The following is a 17,944-nucleotide window of genomic DNA, read 5'->3' as shown; positions in this document are numbered from 1 at the left end:
CATTTGTAAAATCAACGATGACCACATCTAGTCCCTACCCCCCAAATCAACAATAATACAGAGTTCGTGCTTAAAGAGAGCTGCTGCACACTGCAATGTATAATGTTATATATGTCTCGTCAGTTTTTACAGTTTCCACTGATTAAATATATATTGACTCATAAAGCATTACCATCACATCAATTGTCACCAGATGCAAGCGTATGTCACTTAAGTATTAACTATCATATAAAAATGGTAGCTTGGTTGTTTAGAAGCCATAATCTGGTACCAATCATTCCCAAATTTCCCTCATGCATTATCGATCTCTCAGAAAGCGCTATTATCTCTGGGCTAATCTGCAGCCAAAGAAGAGGGAAAAAAATCTTCAACTGTTTCTTTTCCTTGATTAAATATATTTGTTACAAATAACAGGTTTATTGATAAGTGAGAAAATGTGTTAGTGGGTTAAAATTTTCCCTGCTATTAGAGGATATAAGTTGAGGTCAACTAAGCTAAGCTCAACAGAAAGATCTATTAAAAATTCAGACAAGTATAAATTGCTACCCTATGAAACTTACCAGTATCACCATCTATACAAATGAGTATCATCTGTGCATCACATTCTTTCTAAATTCTGCATCTAAAATGTTGTTAGCTTACTCCTCTTTTTCATAATAATCACTAAATTCCTAGTTATAGCTCAGGTGGCTCAAGTCGCTAATACAATCAACTCTTAACAAAGATGTCTGGAGATATTTAAAGACCACCTTGCTCCAGAAACAGATAAAAAATTGAATAAAATATATGTTCTGCTAGGAGGAGGAGACAGATCCATTCTATATATTAACTATCCTATCAGACTGTGTAGACATTGCCTAGACTATTAAAACCTTCTAGAAACTGATAGGTAATTGCTCATTTGTTGACTGTAGTACTGTACAGCAGACAGAAGCTGGGAGAGAAGCCATCCTTCCTTGCTAATATAACATGTAGAACTTGCTGCTACTGCAACACTTAATGCTCACAGTACCGAGTCATCTTTAATGCAAACACACATTTTCTGCCTTGCTTCTATGTTTTCCATTATAATGCAACACAAAAACAGTGTACATTTCATTGCATCCCTGTGAGGTTTGCATAAGCAGTTCCAAGTCAGACTAAATATTGTATTGCTCTTATTATAGTGGATAAATATTTTAAAGTTTAGGAATTAAATATTTTATTTTTTCAGTATGCTCTCTGCAACTATTATGAACTTTTTACAGCTTCTTCATTCATGGGAAATCTTTAGGGTTTCCTTTTTTAAATGTAAGACCATTATTTGTTTCCCCAAACAGAAGCAGATCAGAGTTAACAAATAAACTCAATAAATCACTTTCTACCTGGTGTTAATAAGAAAATTATGCTTCTTGGTGTACAGAAAGAGACTTTTCTACAGGGCATGGATCTTTTATTATAATAAAAGTTTGCTAACAAGAAGAAATGAATCAAGTAAATGTTACATCTTTAAGTATACAATTTCTCTCTTCATTTTTATAATAGTTATCATAGGTTTCCTTGGCATATGTCTCTTTACTTGACACAGGTATTTCTCACACTAAATTAAGACAACATAAGCAAAGAAGAGCATGTCTTGAGCTGTTTGCTTGAAATTTCCAACAAAATAAGAAACCAAGAAGCTGTTTATACGTTTGCCTTAAAAGAAGTAGACTAATTATCTTAACTGATTTATTAATGTGTTAAGTTCTTTGTCCAATTATTACAAGTACAAAGAGACCAGGGAGCAATTTAAATGTCTAATGCACCTCAAAATCTTTTTTTTTTAAGGTTAATTATAACTCTAAGCAAAGCTACTCTAGATAGGCCCCTTAGGTTTTATGCAGGTTTAAATAAAATAATAACAATAACATTACCTCATTGGCCAGTTCCAGGAGCACTGGGGCAGCTCCATTTTTCTCCACTCCATCCAGGTACCTAGACAAGACAAAAACCAAGTGGTAATGCAGTGACAAGAAAAGGCCAGCATAGACTTGTCAGCGTCCCCTGTGTGTACGCGTTTCTCCTGGGCAAATGCCACACTCTACTCGAGTTAAAGTGTGCTACTGTCATAGGAAAGCATTGATGGGAAAAGGATAAAAAAACAACTTACCTCAAAACCACTGGCAACTAACTAACCGAAGCTGGAGGCCGGAGGTATGAGCACCTAGGTCTCCCTTGCTTTCATCTCCTAACACGTAAAGTAAACACAGAGATGATTTCAAAAAGAACTTTCTCTATTGCCCTGGCTTTGTCTAAATCATAATGGTCTCATGAAAAGGAAATAAATTTACTCTCAAGGTTTGAAGAAAGTACCCATGGACCCATCTCATCTTTTAATTTATTTTTTTTCTTTTAGTAGGATTGGTTGACAACTTATTAAGAAAAAAATGGAACAAGACTTATCAATGGATCAGCATACTTTACTAGCCAGTAAGTTCCAGCAACCCTCACCCACTAATCCACTTTTAAAAAACAGAAAAAAAAAAAAAAAGAACTCCAAAAATCCATCCTATACATGCAAGTTGGAGTCTTTAACAGAAATTTGAATGTATCATCTCCACAAAACACTTTAAAGGACTCATAGTAAATGAAATAATAACCACCTAACAGCTCTTGTAAGGGTCTTCATAATCTACTCCCTACCTACTCTATTCTGTCAGTCTTATTTCTAGTCAAGTTCCCCACTCCTACCCTTTTCCTGGATAACTCATGATTCAGCTTATATGTCACCTTCTTCAATCTACCACAAGCAGGAATAAGTGAAGTGTCGCTTATATGCAATCAGGGACTATCTAATGCAGCTCTCCATCACTTACTACAGCATACTGTATCTGCTTACTTGTCCAACTCAAACCCACCCCCCACTGAAAGGCTGAAAGCCCCAGGAGTATGTATTTTATTCAATTTATTATGCCTAACACAGTTCTTTACTGTAATAGGCAATTATAGGTACACAGTTTTCTTTATTAAATGAGTAGTCAAATATTTTTTTAAAGATTTATTTTTATTTATGCATACAAGAACTGGGGTATAGGTCAGAGGTGTATGGGTAAGAGGATTCCCCAAAGACAGAGTGGGAGGAGAACAGGCAGATCTACTGAAATACACTGCTGAGGGGAGCAGCAGGCGAGACAGACGAGGTCTTCTGTGTCATGTGGCTCAGCTCCCTGGCTGGGGATGAAACTCATGCCACTGGCTTGTGGTAGCTTGATAATGATGAGACTTTAACCCCTGTGCCACCAGGGAGGACCCATGAATAGTTAAATAATTTTAAAAGCCATAGAGGACAAGAGAATAAAAATAAGTATGTCCATGCACACTACAGTAAACTGTTTAAGTAAATAAATTCACAATATTTGTTTGATAATAAAAGTCTTAGTCTATAGATGCCTTTCATATAATGCCAGAAGGAGACACTAAAGTATATTCTATCACACATGTACTTAAAAAAATATGATTTTCCTATTAAAAAAAAAAGCAGAGTAAAAACAATTCATTTCACATGGAGAGAGTTTCAGGATCATTAAAAGTTCTAAGCAATTCTAACAAATCCATTTTCCATATATGAGGACCTTTCTTAGATAAATTGTTTGGGATTCTAACTGGGAAGTAAGGACTTTCTGAAAAAAAGGTGAAGGAGGGAAAAAACGGTGAAGGGGGCAAGAGTGGCTTTAAAAAAGGTTTTTAGGGGGCCTCCCCTGGTGGCACAGCGGTTGAGCTCTGGGCTGCGAGGCTGCCCGCAGCCTCTGCAGCGCCGGTTCGTTCCTCGGCCGCCAGCGAGTGTCCCCCCCCACAAAAAAAAAAAGGTTTTTAGGAAATAGGTGAGCTAAGAACCTGACACTGAACTACTACATCCTCAAGGTACCAACAGGCCCGCTCAGGCACACACAGGTCAGACAAACTAATGGTGTGTCCCCTATCACAAGTGAGTAGTCATTTAGGGCTCTGATTCTGGATCGGAGCAGTTAAGCTTATACTAATAGCAGGATTTCTTTACAACTTTCTGTATAATATGCATTTATCCCACAAATACTCCTGAGAGCTAAGTAAGGGCCAGGTTTTATTCAGGTTCTGAAGAAGCAGAAGGGGTAAAAATTTCCATGGTTCCTGCCATCACAGAGCTCATACGACAGCACAGCGACGATGAAAAGATGGGGTGGGAGGATACATAATATAATGATGTATGCTACAATGAAATATAAACTTCATTGGTTGCGGCAGGAAGCCCCTCTTTCTGAAAGTCACACTTGAATAGAGATCTTCAATAAAGAAAGTGGCAAGCCAAGTGCAAATGTCAAAAATGCACCTGGAGCGTCTGAGGATCAGGAAAGGGCCTGGTGTGAACACAGAAGATCTTGGTGAAAGGTGATGGCTAGGGCCAGAAAACTGTTGTTTTGACCCAAAATTCAAAGGTTTCATGAAAAACACTGCATCAGTCACTACTCTGGTAATGACTAATGGAACACTTAAACATTTAAAGAAACAGATGATGACCAAAAAATAGTAATAATCAAGTATATCTGTCCATATAATCTTTTTTTAATTTTAATTTTTTTTATTTTTATATTCCCCAAACAATTGCAACCCCTTTATTTTGACCCCAATCCCTCCCCCCCACCCCCCTCCCCTCATAAAGTGTCTCTGGTTCATAGTTGTTTGATATTCATTTTCCTGGTCCCTTATTTAAGTTTTCTAGATTCCTGCTATGAGTGAGACCATCCGGTACTTTTCTTTTTCTTTCTGGCTTATTTCGCTGAGCATGATCCCTTCCAGCGCCATCCATGTTGCTGCAAATTGCATGTGTTTATCTTTTTTGAATGCTGAGTAATATTCCATGGTGTATATGTACCACATCTTCTTGATCCAGTCATCTATTTTTGGGCATTTGGGTTGTTTCCAAAGCTTAGCTATTGTAAACAGTGCTGCTATAAACATAGGAGTGCAGGTGCTCTTTGGAGTTGATGTTTCTGTGTCCTTTGGGTAAATACCTAGGAGTGGAATTGCTGGATCATATGGAAGCTCTATGTTTAGTAGGTCAAGAAATGTCCATATAACCTTAAAGCATTGTCATACTCACTATAATGGACAATTCTAATTATGAGCTTGATAAAAGCGTTCAGTTGGACACATAAAGAAACGGACACCCACACTCACGACCTCCATCTGGACTCTCTTACAAGTAAGCATTAAAGCTCTGATATGGGTCCCTGATCTCTCAATGCCTACTGAGGTGCCCTCACATGTTGAAAAGGTAGACTTGTCTCTGAAGGAATTTATTCCCCAATTTCTATCCTAACTATGTCCTATACCAATGAAGAATCACTAGGGAAAAGAAATTAAGCTAAAATTAAGTTGCAGTTGTCCTTTATGGGAACTTTGTCCACCACATGAAGTGACAGATCAGACTTATTTAAATTTTTTAGACATGTAATCAAAGGACCATGATAATTACAGAACATACTGAGGACACAATAAGACATTCCTAATGCTATCCTGCTCTGCATCCTCAAAATATCTTGTGCAAATTTACAGCACAGAACTTCTCACCCGGTTAAGAGAGTTGCATATTTCTTCTGTTTTATTGGAAACTCCTAGGAGGGAGAGCTATACAAACCAATGTTCAATGATCCAACAGATCCTTAGCAAAGATCGGAATTATAAGCAGGAGATAAGGACATGATCCTGAACACCACATTAATGTGACCTGAGCTATCTTCCAGGTGCATATTTACAATGTAAAACTACTTTGCCCAGAAGCTATATGTTATCCTTTAGCTTTGCCATAGGAAGTTTAACAAATGGGTATGTTGTAGGTAAAACCTTACCAATCCTTAAAAGATCTTTATAGAAGTTTATTTTAGGATCTTTTTTGAGTGTGAAAGATACATTAGCACTTAAGGTTAAAATAATATGTACCGATTTAAAATATAAGGCATAGTTATTTGATCTTCAATATTTTCATAACTATTAATGGCAAACTTAAAAAAATCTACCAAAATCCTATGCTAAGCATACATTGAATACCACCTTTGTTGACTATCTCTAAAATCTCTGAAATCTATCTCCATGCTTGCAAATATTTTCCAAATAAACAGAGCAAAAGAGGGTGGCTTCTGTGTCTTAATTCACTTTTCTATACTTATTTCCTAGCAGGGTAGATGGGAAACTCTGAGTACGAAGTGTATGCTGATTAAACAAAGAAGTGGTTCAAATTTTCAGAAACTATTTTTATTATGTAATGTCAATAACATTTTAACTAATCCTTTTTCCATGTAAACATCTGAATAAAATTCTATCAATCAGATATTCTAAACTTAAGGAAGCTGGCCCCTCAGATGGCATGTTGGGAGAAGGTAGACAATAATTCTAAACTTAGTTATTGGTGGGGTTTTGCAAATATGACCAATTTTGTGTGTGTGTGTGTGTGTATACAAAGGCCCAGGTGCACCAAATAGGATGAGCCTCAATAAATTTTACCAAGTATGCTTCCTGTTTGGAAATCGAGTGTCATTAGTATAGTGGAAAAGAATAGAGAGGTGCTTTCAAAAGAGCACTCAAGCTACGTCTACAAATACAGAGCATGAAGAACTAAGGAAATTTTCTCAGTAATTCAAAAGCTTGAGAAAACATTTTCTACTGCTTATCTGGATACTCTGAAGTTTCAATTCACCATGATGGCATCATAATATGTATCTTATATTTAAGGATTCTTCAAATTCTAAATTGAGACCACCTCAATATTACCAGGAGGCAGAGACATAGGAGCTCTCTGATACTACCAGTAGGAATGTAACTATTATAGCCATTTTAGACAACAATTAGGCAATATATAATAAAATTTTTATTTGCTCACTGTTTGACACATATAGAAACATTAAAAAAACTAATCCAAAATGCAAAGACTTATGTACCAAAAGGCTTACATAGTATTATTTATAATATTCGAATACTGGAAACACATGTTTTAAAGAGTAATCAATAAATTATGGTACTTTCATATGATCAGCTAATGCAAACGATCAAATGCTTACAAAAAGCTTTTTACAAAAATAATATTACATCATATACACTTTTTCGAGAATAAAATTCAGGATTCACAACTGCATAGATAGCATAATGTCATCTTTATAAAACTGATTAACAAAAGTCTAGAATGAAAATGAACACAATGGTTATCTCTGGATAACACTATTATGGGCATTCTTTCATTCCCTTTTGACGTTAACACAAACGTATTTAATTTTCACAATAGTAAGCATTTCTTTTATAAAAGGAAAAAAATTAAAGAAATTGTCAACATTGCCAAGCTGCTTACATATATCTGATCTAATGTAATTTACCTTTATTCTAATCAGCTAGAAAACAAACAAAAACCTTTTAAGACCAATTTCCCTTAAAGAATATTGGTACATTCAATCTGTACATACAAAACAAGAGGCCTGTGAGGTCTGATCACCTGTAAGGTAATAACATGCTATCTCCAAACACGAAGTACAGAGCAGAGTCAGCGAGCAGTGGTAAGGTAAGAAACTAGTCAGACTGCTTTCCTGTTAGCCTGTGCCGTACAGCCTAACATGTTTTGTTTCAAATGCTATGACTCCTCAAATAATTGAGACTCTCACCTTTAAATAAACTTAAAGAAATGCAAATGTATTTCTGTATTCTCAGTATTACCCACTCAACTGTTCACCAGTGAACAACCAGACTTAATGGAAGGATCTTTATTTCTGGCCTCAACTAACCAGATAATACAATAAAAGCATGCTCATGTGTCAATAATTAAGCATACCTTTTAACGAAATTAAGATTTTTGAAAAACAGCACTTAATTTGAAATCATCTAATCATCCAATTAGAAATCATCCAATTATCAGAGGGCATCCCGTGGTGTGGTAGCAGAGATCCACATTTCTAGGAAATGCTGTCTTCCTTTGCTTATGTTCACAAGGCTTTGAAATCTGGACATATGGCCGAAGACTATCATTTTTACAAACAAGAATGTATTTTTGGACACCTAACTAACTTTTCAGTATTTCCTTGGAGGATTTGATGCCAAGGCAGCTGTTGGTTTCACAGAACTTCACGAGCGATTCTTAATTTTATATGTATGATTTAGGTTATGACTTTGATTTAAATGTTAATTTCACTGAGAAGACTATGACTTTCGAGTAAATCAATTCAAAATTTATAAACACTTGTTTGGGAAGTTGTCTCCTGAACACAAAAGTGTATGTGTCTGTGTATAGTGTGAGTGTATCTTCTTTGGCATATATTGCTACTCAAAACTAAACATATCTTCTCTCACATATGGTAAGAGTAAACAATTTTTTAAAAATCTAACTTCAATAAATTCTTTCTTCAATAAATCTTGAGTCTTAAAAATGATTTTACAGAAGCATGACACCAATATTTTATCTATATATTCATTTCATTCATAAAATGTTCGTGCATAAATATCACTCACTCAAATCACTGGTGTCACTCTCACCACAGAAAGGTTAACCTGTCAATCTGAAGTGTAATAATTTAAGAGTATATTTCAAACAGTTTTCCTTTCTGATATGCCCTTGAAATATTTGAGAAACCAATCAACACTTGGCTAATGTAAACCACTATCATTTATTGTTAGAAATAATTGTCATATTACAAAGATAATAAAAAATTTTAGAATTTTAAAAGAGTCAGTTGAGGGTTATTTATAGTAAATTAAAAGATTCCATGGACACTATGATGTTGATTTAATATCCAAGATTTTTTTTTTAAATATAAAATTCCATTTAAAATAGGGAGGGAGGAGCACCGGGGACTGTAGTGATGGTGCACAGGTGCCCTGGGGAAGGAAATTCTATGGGGACTCAATCTGAGGGGGTGGGGGAAAGCAAATATTGTTTAAAAATAAAAAGAAATTAAAAAAAAAAGAAATCACAAAAAAGAAGAAGAAAATAAAATAAAATAGGACAGTGGTAGATTATTCTATATTTCCATAGGTCCTTGATACATAACTTTTTTTTTTCCATTTCTAAAATGTCTAACCCAATGCTGATGATGCAACACACAACAACACCAAAATTCAATTTTATTTTCTAATTTTCTGGTCTAAGTAGGATATAGGAAGTGGTTGAGAACTTTCACTCATACACATAGCTATCTGTATATGTGCACATATGTATCTCTACACGATAAGCACTTACAACTTTTTAGTCGCCAACTGAGATTTCATAATACCATAACAACTTTTTACCCAGTACGTATACACACACCCCTAAGTCAAGACAATCTCACCCTTTTCTTTAAATCTCCAAAACAAAGCATTTGAGTAATCATTCAAAACTACACTACGAGGTCTTCAACAGCAAATTTAAAATAAAATACTTTGGGAAGCTATGCTGAAAATTAATTGAATAGTCTAATTTATTCATAATTATTATTACAATTAATAGGTACTATGATACCCTCTAGTGGGGCAGGCAGGTCATACCTCTGGTAATAACTTTCAATCGCTTCCAAAGTATGATGCTTGGCATGTGTTCTTTTAATATGTTTCTGAAACAAAACAAAAAAGATCTTTATGCTGTGTCACAGATCAAGTTCAAAACAAGAATGACGTATTTCTTCAACCCAACATTTAGCACATAGGACAAACCCAACAACAGTTTGGGGATTTGGTGGTGGTGGGTCTTTTTCCTTCTATTCTTTGAACCTATGCATTTTAATCTCTAATGCCTGGCCGGGATGTCTTCAGACTGTACCACAAGGTACAGTATATATGTAAAAGCCAAGAGGGTCATAGTAATTGAATCTAAATAAGTTTGCTTAGGGTTGCAGAGGGCAAAGCAAAACTTGTTCCCTCTTTCAACCTTTGTATTAATTTTCCCTCAATTCAATTCCATCTAAGTCCTCTGCACTCTAGTTTTACAATCCAATTGCCATTTTTAACCAGGAAGAACATTGCTTAAAAACAACTTATTTGAAAACTACAAAAAGGAATTCCATAGAGACTTGCCACTTGACTGACACCTGTCATCTCATGATAAATGACTCCATTTTCTGCCTCTCTTGCCTTCTGCCACTCCAGCAATGGTCATTTATCATCATCTCTGTCAGCAATGGAAAGCGGCACTGACAGTGCAAGTCAGCAAACATTTAGCACATGGAACCACGCAACACAGGGAAATTATTATTGTCAGAATAATAATGGTTTAGCATAATTTATTACAGGTCCACCAAATAAGCAAAGGCTAGATGTTATTAGACAGATGGATGGGTAGGCTTGGCAGGCCTCCACTGAGACGCAGGCGGTGCTTGATGTGGAAAGAACATCCTCCAACCCAATCAGAGAGCTGGCAGTTCAATTACAAAGAAATAAAGGGACATTCATCATTCAATTAGGCACCTGTCAACCCTCACAAAGGAGAAAACTTCTAACCTGGTACTCCTGGGAGAAGATGCTCAGCAGAGTGGCCTGCGATTGACTGGAACAAATAAAAGAAGGACAAAGTTAATTACTGGAGTGCACGGCAAAGAAACAAAAGAGAAAGGAGCTTCAAAGGTAGGCCTGCTGCCCTGTAATCTAACAGAACATGAAAACAAGTGTGGAAAAGTTGTTCCAGATGAACACCTCAGACAAAGGCTTCCTGCTGCTAGGTCAAGGAGAGAGAAAAAGGGAGAAGAGAAAGTGTGGACCCTCTCAAAGCAAACCAGCCTGTGGTTGGGATTGGTTTTAAACTTGAGAATGACTGTAAATCATATCTGTGGCAAGCAGTCGTGTTAAAAGGAACAAAAAGAAGGCCAGGTTTATTGCCATTAATAAGTGATAGAGCTAAAAGTCACAACAGTAGAAAATAGGCAGCTCATTCACTGGCAACACTCTGAAATTTATTTTGTTAGCAGAAAGGTATCCTTTCCAGTAGCTTTCACAGATTTGGGTGGGGGGAGGCGCATTGGTCTCCACTAGAAGTAGCACAGTGGCCAATGGAACATTCCCACTGACACTGGCATGCTTTGAACATAGATGCTTTCACAGCAGGAAGCTGAGGTCCTTGGAGTGCATCTTTCCCACTGACTGCCACAGCCGTATTCATCTCAGACCCACACAATGCCAAACACCTGGCAGTGAAGCAACCTGGAAAACATTCTTCCCAAGTGGGAATTTTCCTCTTGCACTTGTTAACATTTAGAATAGGAATGGAATTTTTTCTCAACAAAGCAAGCAATGCCTTACTGTTATTTTTTTGATTGCCCCCTGCAGATACATCCACCTTGTCATATCTTGAAAACAATTAATTATTTCTGATATATTTTCCTACTAGATGCTATCTGAACAAATTGCTGTGTTAATAATTCCACCTTCATAGCACACCCAAGCACTGTGAACAATTAGATGTTTCTATTCATGAATGAAACCTCTCAAGCTCACCACAGGTCATTTGGGAAGTGTGAAGTAAATACAATGACACCGTATTTCTTTATTTGCTCCCATAGTATTGCTATCTGTTGCATTCCAGCATAGATGCAGGTTTTAACTTCTTACCACTCTTACCAGATTACAAGAGTAGGTTTTTAAAAATACTGTGAATGTTTATCAAGGAAAACTGATAACTAAAATATCTCTGGAGCACTGATAAATGATTGTATAAAACTATAAATTCATTATAGTCCAATGTTTTCAACTTCTGTTTAAAAATGGAAACGGGGTCTCCTCTGTGGCGAAGCAGTTGAGCGCTGGGTTGCTAAGCTGCCCGCAGCCTCTGCAGCGCTGGTTCCATCCCCGGCTGCTCCCCGGCCACCGGAGGAGGGTCCCACATGGCACCGCGCAGACCTCTCTTGCCGCCTGCTGCTTCCCTCAGCAGTGCGCTTCGTCAGTCTGCCTGTTCTGTTCCCCGCTCTGGCTCTGGTGAATTCTCCCACTGTGCTTGTATAAATAAATAAATCTTTAAAAAAATATAAAAAAATAAAAAAAAAAAATGGAAACCACCTTGATAAGAGCCAATTTATATATAAAATCTTCCTAGTAAGCCTCTTTTGTCTGAACTTCACATGCAAATCACATCCCCTAGCAGGCTGCTGAAACCATCTTCTGAGGAAATAGCAAAATTCAACCCAAATCTATAAACTACTGATTAAGTCATTATGTTAGATATTTATATGCCACAAACAGACTGCTCCTTATCATACAACAAAATATATTATGCTAAGCATTTAATGTGGACAGACTGTCAGTCTCCATGTTTCAAAAAATATGATGGAAATGAGTGTGTTTGTAATGGGAACATCAAGGACCAGTGACTAATGAGGAGGAAAATAAACTGTGAATAAAACAAAAGTGTAATTGCAGACGCCCAGCATGGGAAGAATGAGAGAGTTGGAGAAATAAGCCTGGGAATAAGCAGTTCAAAGTGAGCAGTTGGTCAGGAGTCTAGAGTACTTTAAAAACTGAAGAGAGAGACGTGCTTTTAACCAGAAAACTATCTTTCAACTGCTTAGAATTCAATGCAGCCAAAACCATGGACAGAGCCTCGGGAGCAACCCATTTTCTCAGCGGACAAGAAAGTTAAGTAAGAGAGAAGATTCCAGTTTCCACATGAGGCAAAAACTGGCTAGACCTACAAAGAGAAAATGTACTTGCCATAGTCATAACAGAAAATCAGACTTGGATGCAAAGTGCTTTGGGTTTGGTTGACCAAAGAAAGCCGTAGAGAATTCAGTGATGTTTGGTCGGTAGCTCGCCAACCAACTATGTGTTCCTTTATGTGCTCCAAACAAGTATCACAACACAAAGAGCAGGAAAGTAGTGAAGGAGAAAGTTAAGAAATGGGTATAGGCAGTCAGTTAGAACAGGGTACCCCAAACCCCTTAGTCCACTTATCAGCCATATTGAGAAACACTCAGTTGGTACCAGGAGGGTGCCTTGGTGCCCAAGGTCCATTTATCAGTCTGATTGGAGAATAATCTTGGACCAGCACGGTATCCCCCCAACCCAGTAAAGAGTGGGATATTCAGATCACCACCACAATAGCACAATACTTAAGCAATGGACCAAAGGTAACTTCGGGAAGGTAGGCCAGGTAACATGGGCAAACTCAGCAAACCTTGGTCATTTACGAGACCTCGGTGGCCCCAGCCAATCAGCAAGAGACACAACATGGAAAACCCAATAACCAAATGCCCACTCCTTGCCCACTATACCCATATAATAAACACCACCTTCTCCCCACCTCAGTGGCTATCCATTGGGACCCTACTCTGCTCAGAGTTCAATCCCCGGCCAGCAAGGGAGCTACCCACATAGCACAGCAGACCTCTCCTGACTCACCCGCTGCTCCACTCAGCAGTGTACTTCAGTCCATCTGGCTGTTCTGTCCCCCTCTCTGTCTCTGATGAATCCTCTCACCCCTCACACCTCTGGCCTGTACCCCAGCCCTTGTATGCAAAAATAAGTCTTTTAAAAATAAATAAATAAATAAATAAATAAATAAATAAATAAATAAATAAAATGACTCTAAGACAAGGGGTAAGATTTTAAATATAAAATTTGCTCTTTCACAAGTGGTTTCCACTTATCACCTACTTTGTGCTAGATACTACAATGGGCAATTCATTTTAGCCTCATAATAATTCTCTGAGGCAGGTACGATTGTCCTTATTTAAAGAAGGCAGAAGAGCAGGGATTCAAAACCAGAACCAATTCCAGAACACAAACTCTAATCCCAGTGCTAATTCTGCCTTTGTAAAAGTTCCAGAAATTGATTGTGTATACCATGTGTGCTAACACCCTTACCTAAGGATTCATATGATGTTATATTACATTCCAAACAAAAGATGGACATTGTTGTTTTGATAGAAGATAGAAGACAAAGGATCATAACAAATTGGTCCCCATGGACTAAAAAAATATTCCATTTAAAAGAAGTTAAACCATAGTTTTCCTTTAATTAGCTCCCCAAAAATGCCATTCTATTTTTCTTTGAAAAGATAAAAGAACTATTGACTACAAGAAACAGTCAAGGATTAAAACATAATTCAGAGATTTCTATTATTTTCCCTGCAGGTGAGATACACATTTGTTAACAATCACACCACTACCTGTAGTGTCTCCATGTGATCATATATGTGTCTTTTGTCGAAAAGTTATTAACTGCATATGATGTAGCATTAAATCCTTCTCTGAGCAACAAAGGTGCAGACCAAATTGACCTCTATGGAAAACAAAAATTTAATGAAAATTATTAGTTGGCTGGAAAATATAAAAACTTTACAACACTATATAGTCCTTCCTTCCAACAACATAAGATTTATTATCAATATTGATTTAATTCTTACTATACATTAAAATTCACAAAATATTCTTACTGTTTTATACAGTCTGTTCATTCAGATATTCTTACATGTGTACCACTTCATTGTCCTTCATTCTTTCTTCCTGCACTCTTCCTTCTGGAATAACTTTCTTTTAATAATTTCATCAGGGAAGATGTGTTGGTGATGTCAAATTTTTACTTTTGCCAATGATAATATGTCATAGTCATCTACCTTGTTTTTAATTTGTCTTTAATATTAATTTTTAAAAGGATTTTAATTCTGTAGTGTTTATTAACGTCTTGTTGGAATTTTGTTGGACTTCTTAAGTAATTGCCTGGATTCCTTCCATCATTTTAAGAATATTCTCAACTCATTATTTCTTCAAATTTTGTTTTAGCACTCTGCTCTTGAGACTCCAAATAGGTGTATGTTAGTCCTCTCTACTATATTTTTTATGCCTACCTCCTCTACATATGTTTCAATTTTTAAAAAATTCTTTGTTATTCTGTTACATTATGTCATTATGTATATTTTCTTTGAATCTATCATCCAGATCACTAATTCTCTTTTCACTAATGTCTAATTTGATGTTCAATCCAAACACTGACTTAAATCAATTTGATTTCGGCTACTATACTTTTAACTTGTAGCCTTTCTACTTAATTCTTTTTCAAGTAAGCCCCGGCAGAATGCTTCAATCTTTCTTTTCAAACCCCTCAAGTAAAATTTAATGATAAAAATTCTATTAAATGGTCTCAGGGACTAGAGACCTTTTGAGTCTAATTTCCACAGTTTCTACTGTTTCTCAATCAAGTTGTTACCTGGTAGGGTAAGTTTCTTATGTAACTAAGTATCTCTCTTACTACTTAAAAACTGCTTTATAAATACTTTGAAGACTGAAATATTATCTTTCTCCAGAGAGGATTCTGACTTGATTCTGGGAGCACTGGGAGTCCAGGAACATTTTAGTAGTTTCAAATTTAATTTTTAGATCCAATGTGGTGGAAATATAGTCCTTAGGGCTATTTTACTTTCAGTTCACATTTGTTCCTCGGGTAAAGACTTTTTAGTGTCCCTCCTAAAACCTTGGGTGCTATTTACAAGAACTATCACCTCTTGTGATTACTGATGTCTAAACCTATCCTCTAATCCCATAAGGCTGTCAAAAGTTCTGTTCCAGAATTGACTAGACTACATTTGCTGAAATAATAATTAATTAGAATGCAATGATGACAAAGTTAGTATTCCCTGAATCCTCATTTTTGGAAATTAAAAACTACTAACTCATAAAGAGGAAATCACAATGGAAATTACAAAATATATACAAATGAAATGATTGTGGGACATTTACTACATGATGTAAATATTAGGAAGAAATTATAAGAAAGTGAGTTTATTCTAGGCAGTCCTAGCAAACTGGAGAGTGTATTAAATAAGATAAAGTAGGAAAAGAAGATAGAGAATCATGAAGGAAAAAAACAAAAATCCCATCTGTAGAGGAGATACTTTTCTACAAAGAAATATCAAACAAGAGACTCTACAAATTAAAACTAGTACGAGAGCTCAGAAAGGAAGCTGGATATATGATTAATATGAGCAATAGAAGTCTTATAAATCAATAACAATTCAAAGAGAATAGAAAATTGTTACCATTCAAAATAATAAAAACCACAAAGTACTTAGAAATATAGTTAACAAAAATATGTAAAACCTTTGAAGAAAGTTATAAAATATTACTGAAGAGCACAAAAGAGTTCCTGATTAAGTGAAAGATGAGCTATATTTACTCAGAAAGTATCAGGAATGGAAAGATAGTACAAATAAAACTGTCAATTCTCTACACACTTATCTATAATTTTATTAAACATCCAATTAAATACACAACAGAATTTTCTGGCAGAACTTAATAAGTTTATCTCAAGACACAAAGAACACATGGTCAGGAAAAGCTAACAAATTTTGAAGGAAAAAAAACAAAGTAGGAAACTTACTTCACCATATAACATGAATAAATTTCAAAAATATAGTATGTATGCACACACACACAACAAAAAACACCATAGAATTATATATACTTGTTTTTGTGATAAGGTTTTACTGGAGATCAGGCAGGGCTGGCAGGCACTACATGGGGGGAGCAGGGCCTGCACACCAAGCCAACACTGGTCATCAGGGCAGTGCTAGGAGCTGGGGCTAAGCTCTAAAGGTCAAGATCCAATTGGTACTTCAAAACAGAAGCAACCGGGCTTCCCTGGTGGCACAATGGGTTAAGACGCAACCTATGAAGCTATCCGCAGACACTGCAGCAGGAATTTGATCCCCGGCTGGCCAGGGAGCTACCCACATGGTGCAGCACCCCTCTCCTGACTCACCCGCTGCTCCCCTCGGCAGTGTATTTCATTCAATCTGCCTGTTCTGTTCCCCACTGTCTCTGGTGAGTCCTCTCACCCCCCACATCTCTGACCTGTACCCCAGTTCTTATATACATAAATAAATAAATCTTAAAAAAACAAAAACAAAACCAGAAGCAACCACTGAAAGAATACCTGGCTGGCTTTAGTGTGGGAAGGATAATATTGAGGTGGACTTTGGGGTGCTATTGGCCATCTAGGGCTTGTGGAACTAAGACAGGGGAAGTGAAGAGGTCAAGCGACTCCTGACAGAGGGAAAAACAAAAGAACAAGAGAGGTGTAATGTTGGTACAAGGAAATCTAGGATTCTGTTGCAGAGAGAAAAGACTTGTTCCTCACTCACAAAGCTTGGCCCTACAGGAACTATTTGTTGCCCCACGTGGCCTATATTTGAACACACGGTATGCAAAGCAGCACTTGGGCTTCACGCAAGCAGAGATCTGCAGGTCTTCAAATGGAGCCAGGAAGTCTTTCAGGTTTGGGACTGTATCCAGACCCTGGGGCTCAAGCATATACAGTGCATAAAGGAAATCACAAACCAAGAGGTCCACATAGGTGATAAAGTAAGGGTTATAGCACAGGTTAATCAGTTGCATGAGGGTATCCATAATCTGCTTCTCCAAAATGTCCATGTGAATCTTCTGCTCTATCTCTGCACACAGGTTTTGCTGTGAGCAATGCAGTGAGTACGGCATTGCTCTGGGTGACCTGATCAATTAAGCAGGGCACATTGGGGAAGTCCAGGCCTACCCTGAATTTTTCAGTCAGTTACTGGCTTCTGTCATAGAGGGGAGTATCGCCCATCTCGTATTTCTTTTCATCATAGTTTGAGTCTGTTTATTCCAGGAGCAGGGGGATGGCAGGAGCCAGCCCTCTGATATCCTAGTAACCCAAGGTCATGGCCATGTTGCTGGACTTCTTGCTGAGAGGGGCTATATCCACATTTAATACCATTTGTATGAAACAAAAGAATAGCAAAATATAATTACCTATTTTACTCCAGGAAATACATGAATATAGTAAGGAAAGGTTATCAGGGAGACATACAATTATTTTTTTTTAAATAATAATCTGAAGGGTAGAGAGACTGGAATGAAGTCAGGATATTTCATGTCTGCTTGTAAAATTAAAAAGCATCTGAAGCAAACACAAACAGAGGTGAACTGAAAGAATTCATGCTATCCTTCATTGTTTTCTATAGGTGTGCTATGTTTC

General features: G+C 36.9%; 1 protein-coding gene and 1 pseudogene across 5 annotated transcripts in view; both read right to left on the bottom strand.

Moving 5' to 3' along the window:
* The window catches only part of CDIN1 (CDAN1 interacting nuclease 1), a 211,998-nt gene that overhangs the window by 143,682 nt on the left and 50,372 nt on the right, over positions 1-17,944 (bottom strand). For all 5 annotated transcript variants that reach the window (XM_054700360.1, XM_037502177.2, XM_037502178.2 and 2 more), the window contains exons 2-4: positions 10,447-10,492; positions 9,499-9,563; positions 1,896-1,956 (exon numbers count right to left, since the gene is read on the bottom strand). In XM_054700360.1, the coding sequence (XP_054556335.1) occupies positions 1,896-1,956; positions 9,499-9,563; positions 10,447-10,492 (172 nt within the window). The remainder of the gene's footprint in view (positions 1-1,895; positions 1,957-9,498; positions 9,564-10,446; positions 10,493-17,944) is intronic.
* On the bottom strand, positions 16,877-17,635 carry LOC119238459 (glutathione S-transferase Mu 1-like; annotated as a pseudogene).

This window comes from Talpa occidentalis, unplaced genomic scaffold, assembly GCF_014898055.3.
Source record: "Talpa occidentalis isolate TD23 unplaced genomic scaffold, MPIMG_talOcc4v2.1 talOcc4.11, whole genome shotgun sequence".
Lineage (NCBI taxonomy): Eukaryota > Metazoa > Chordata > Mammalia > Eulipotyphla > Talpidae > Talpa > Talpa occidentalis.
This window is presented reverse-complemented; position numbering and strand designations above follow the sequence as displayed.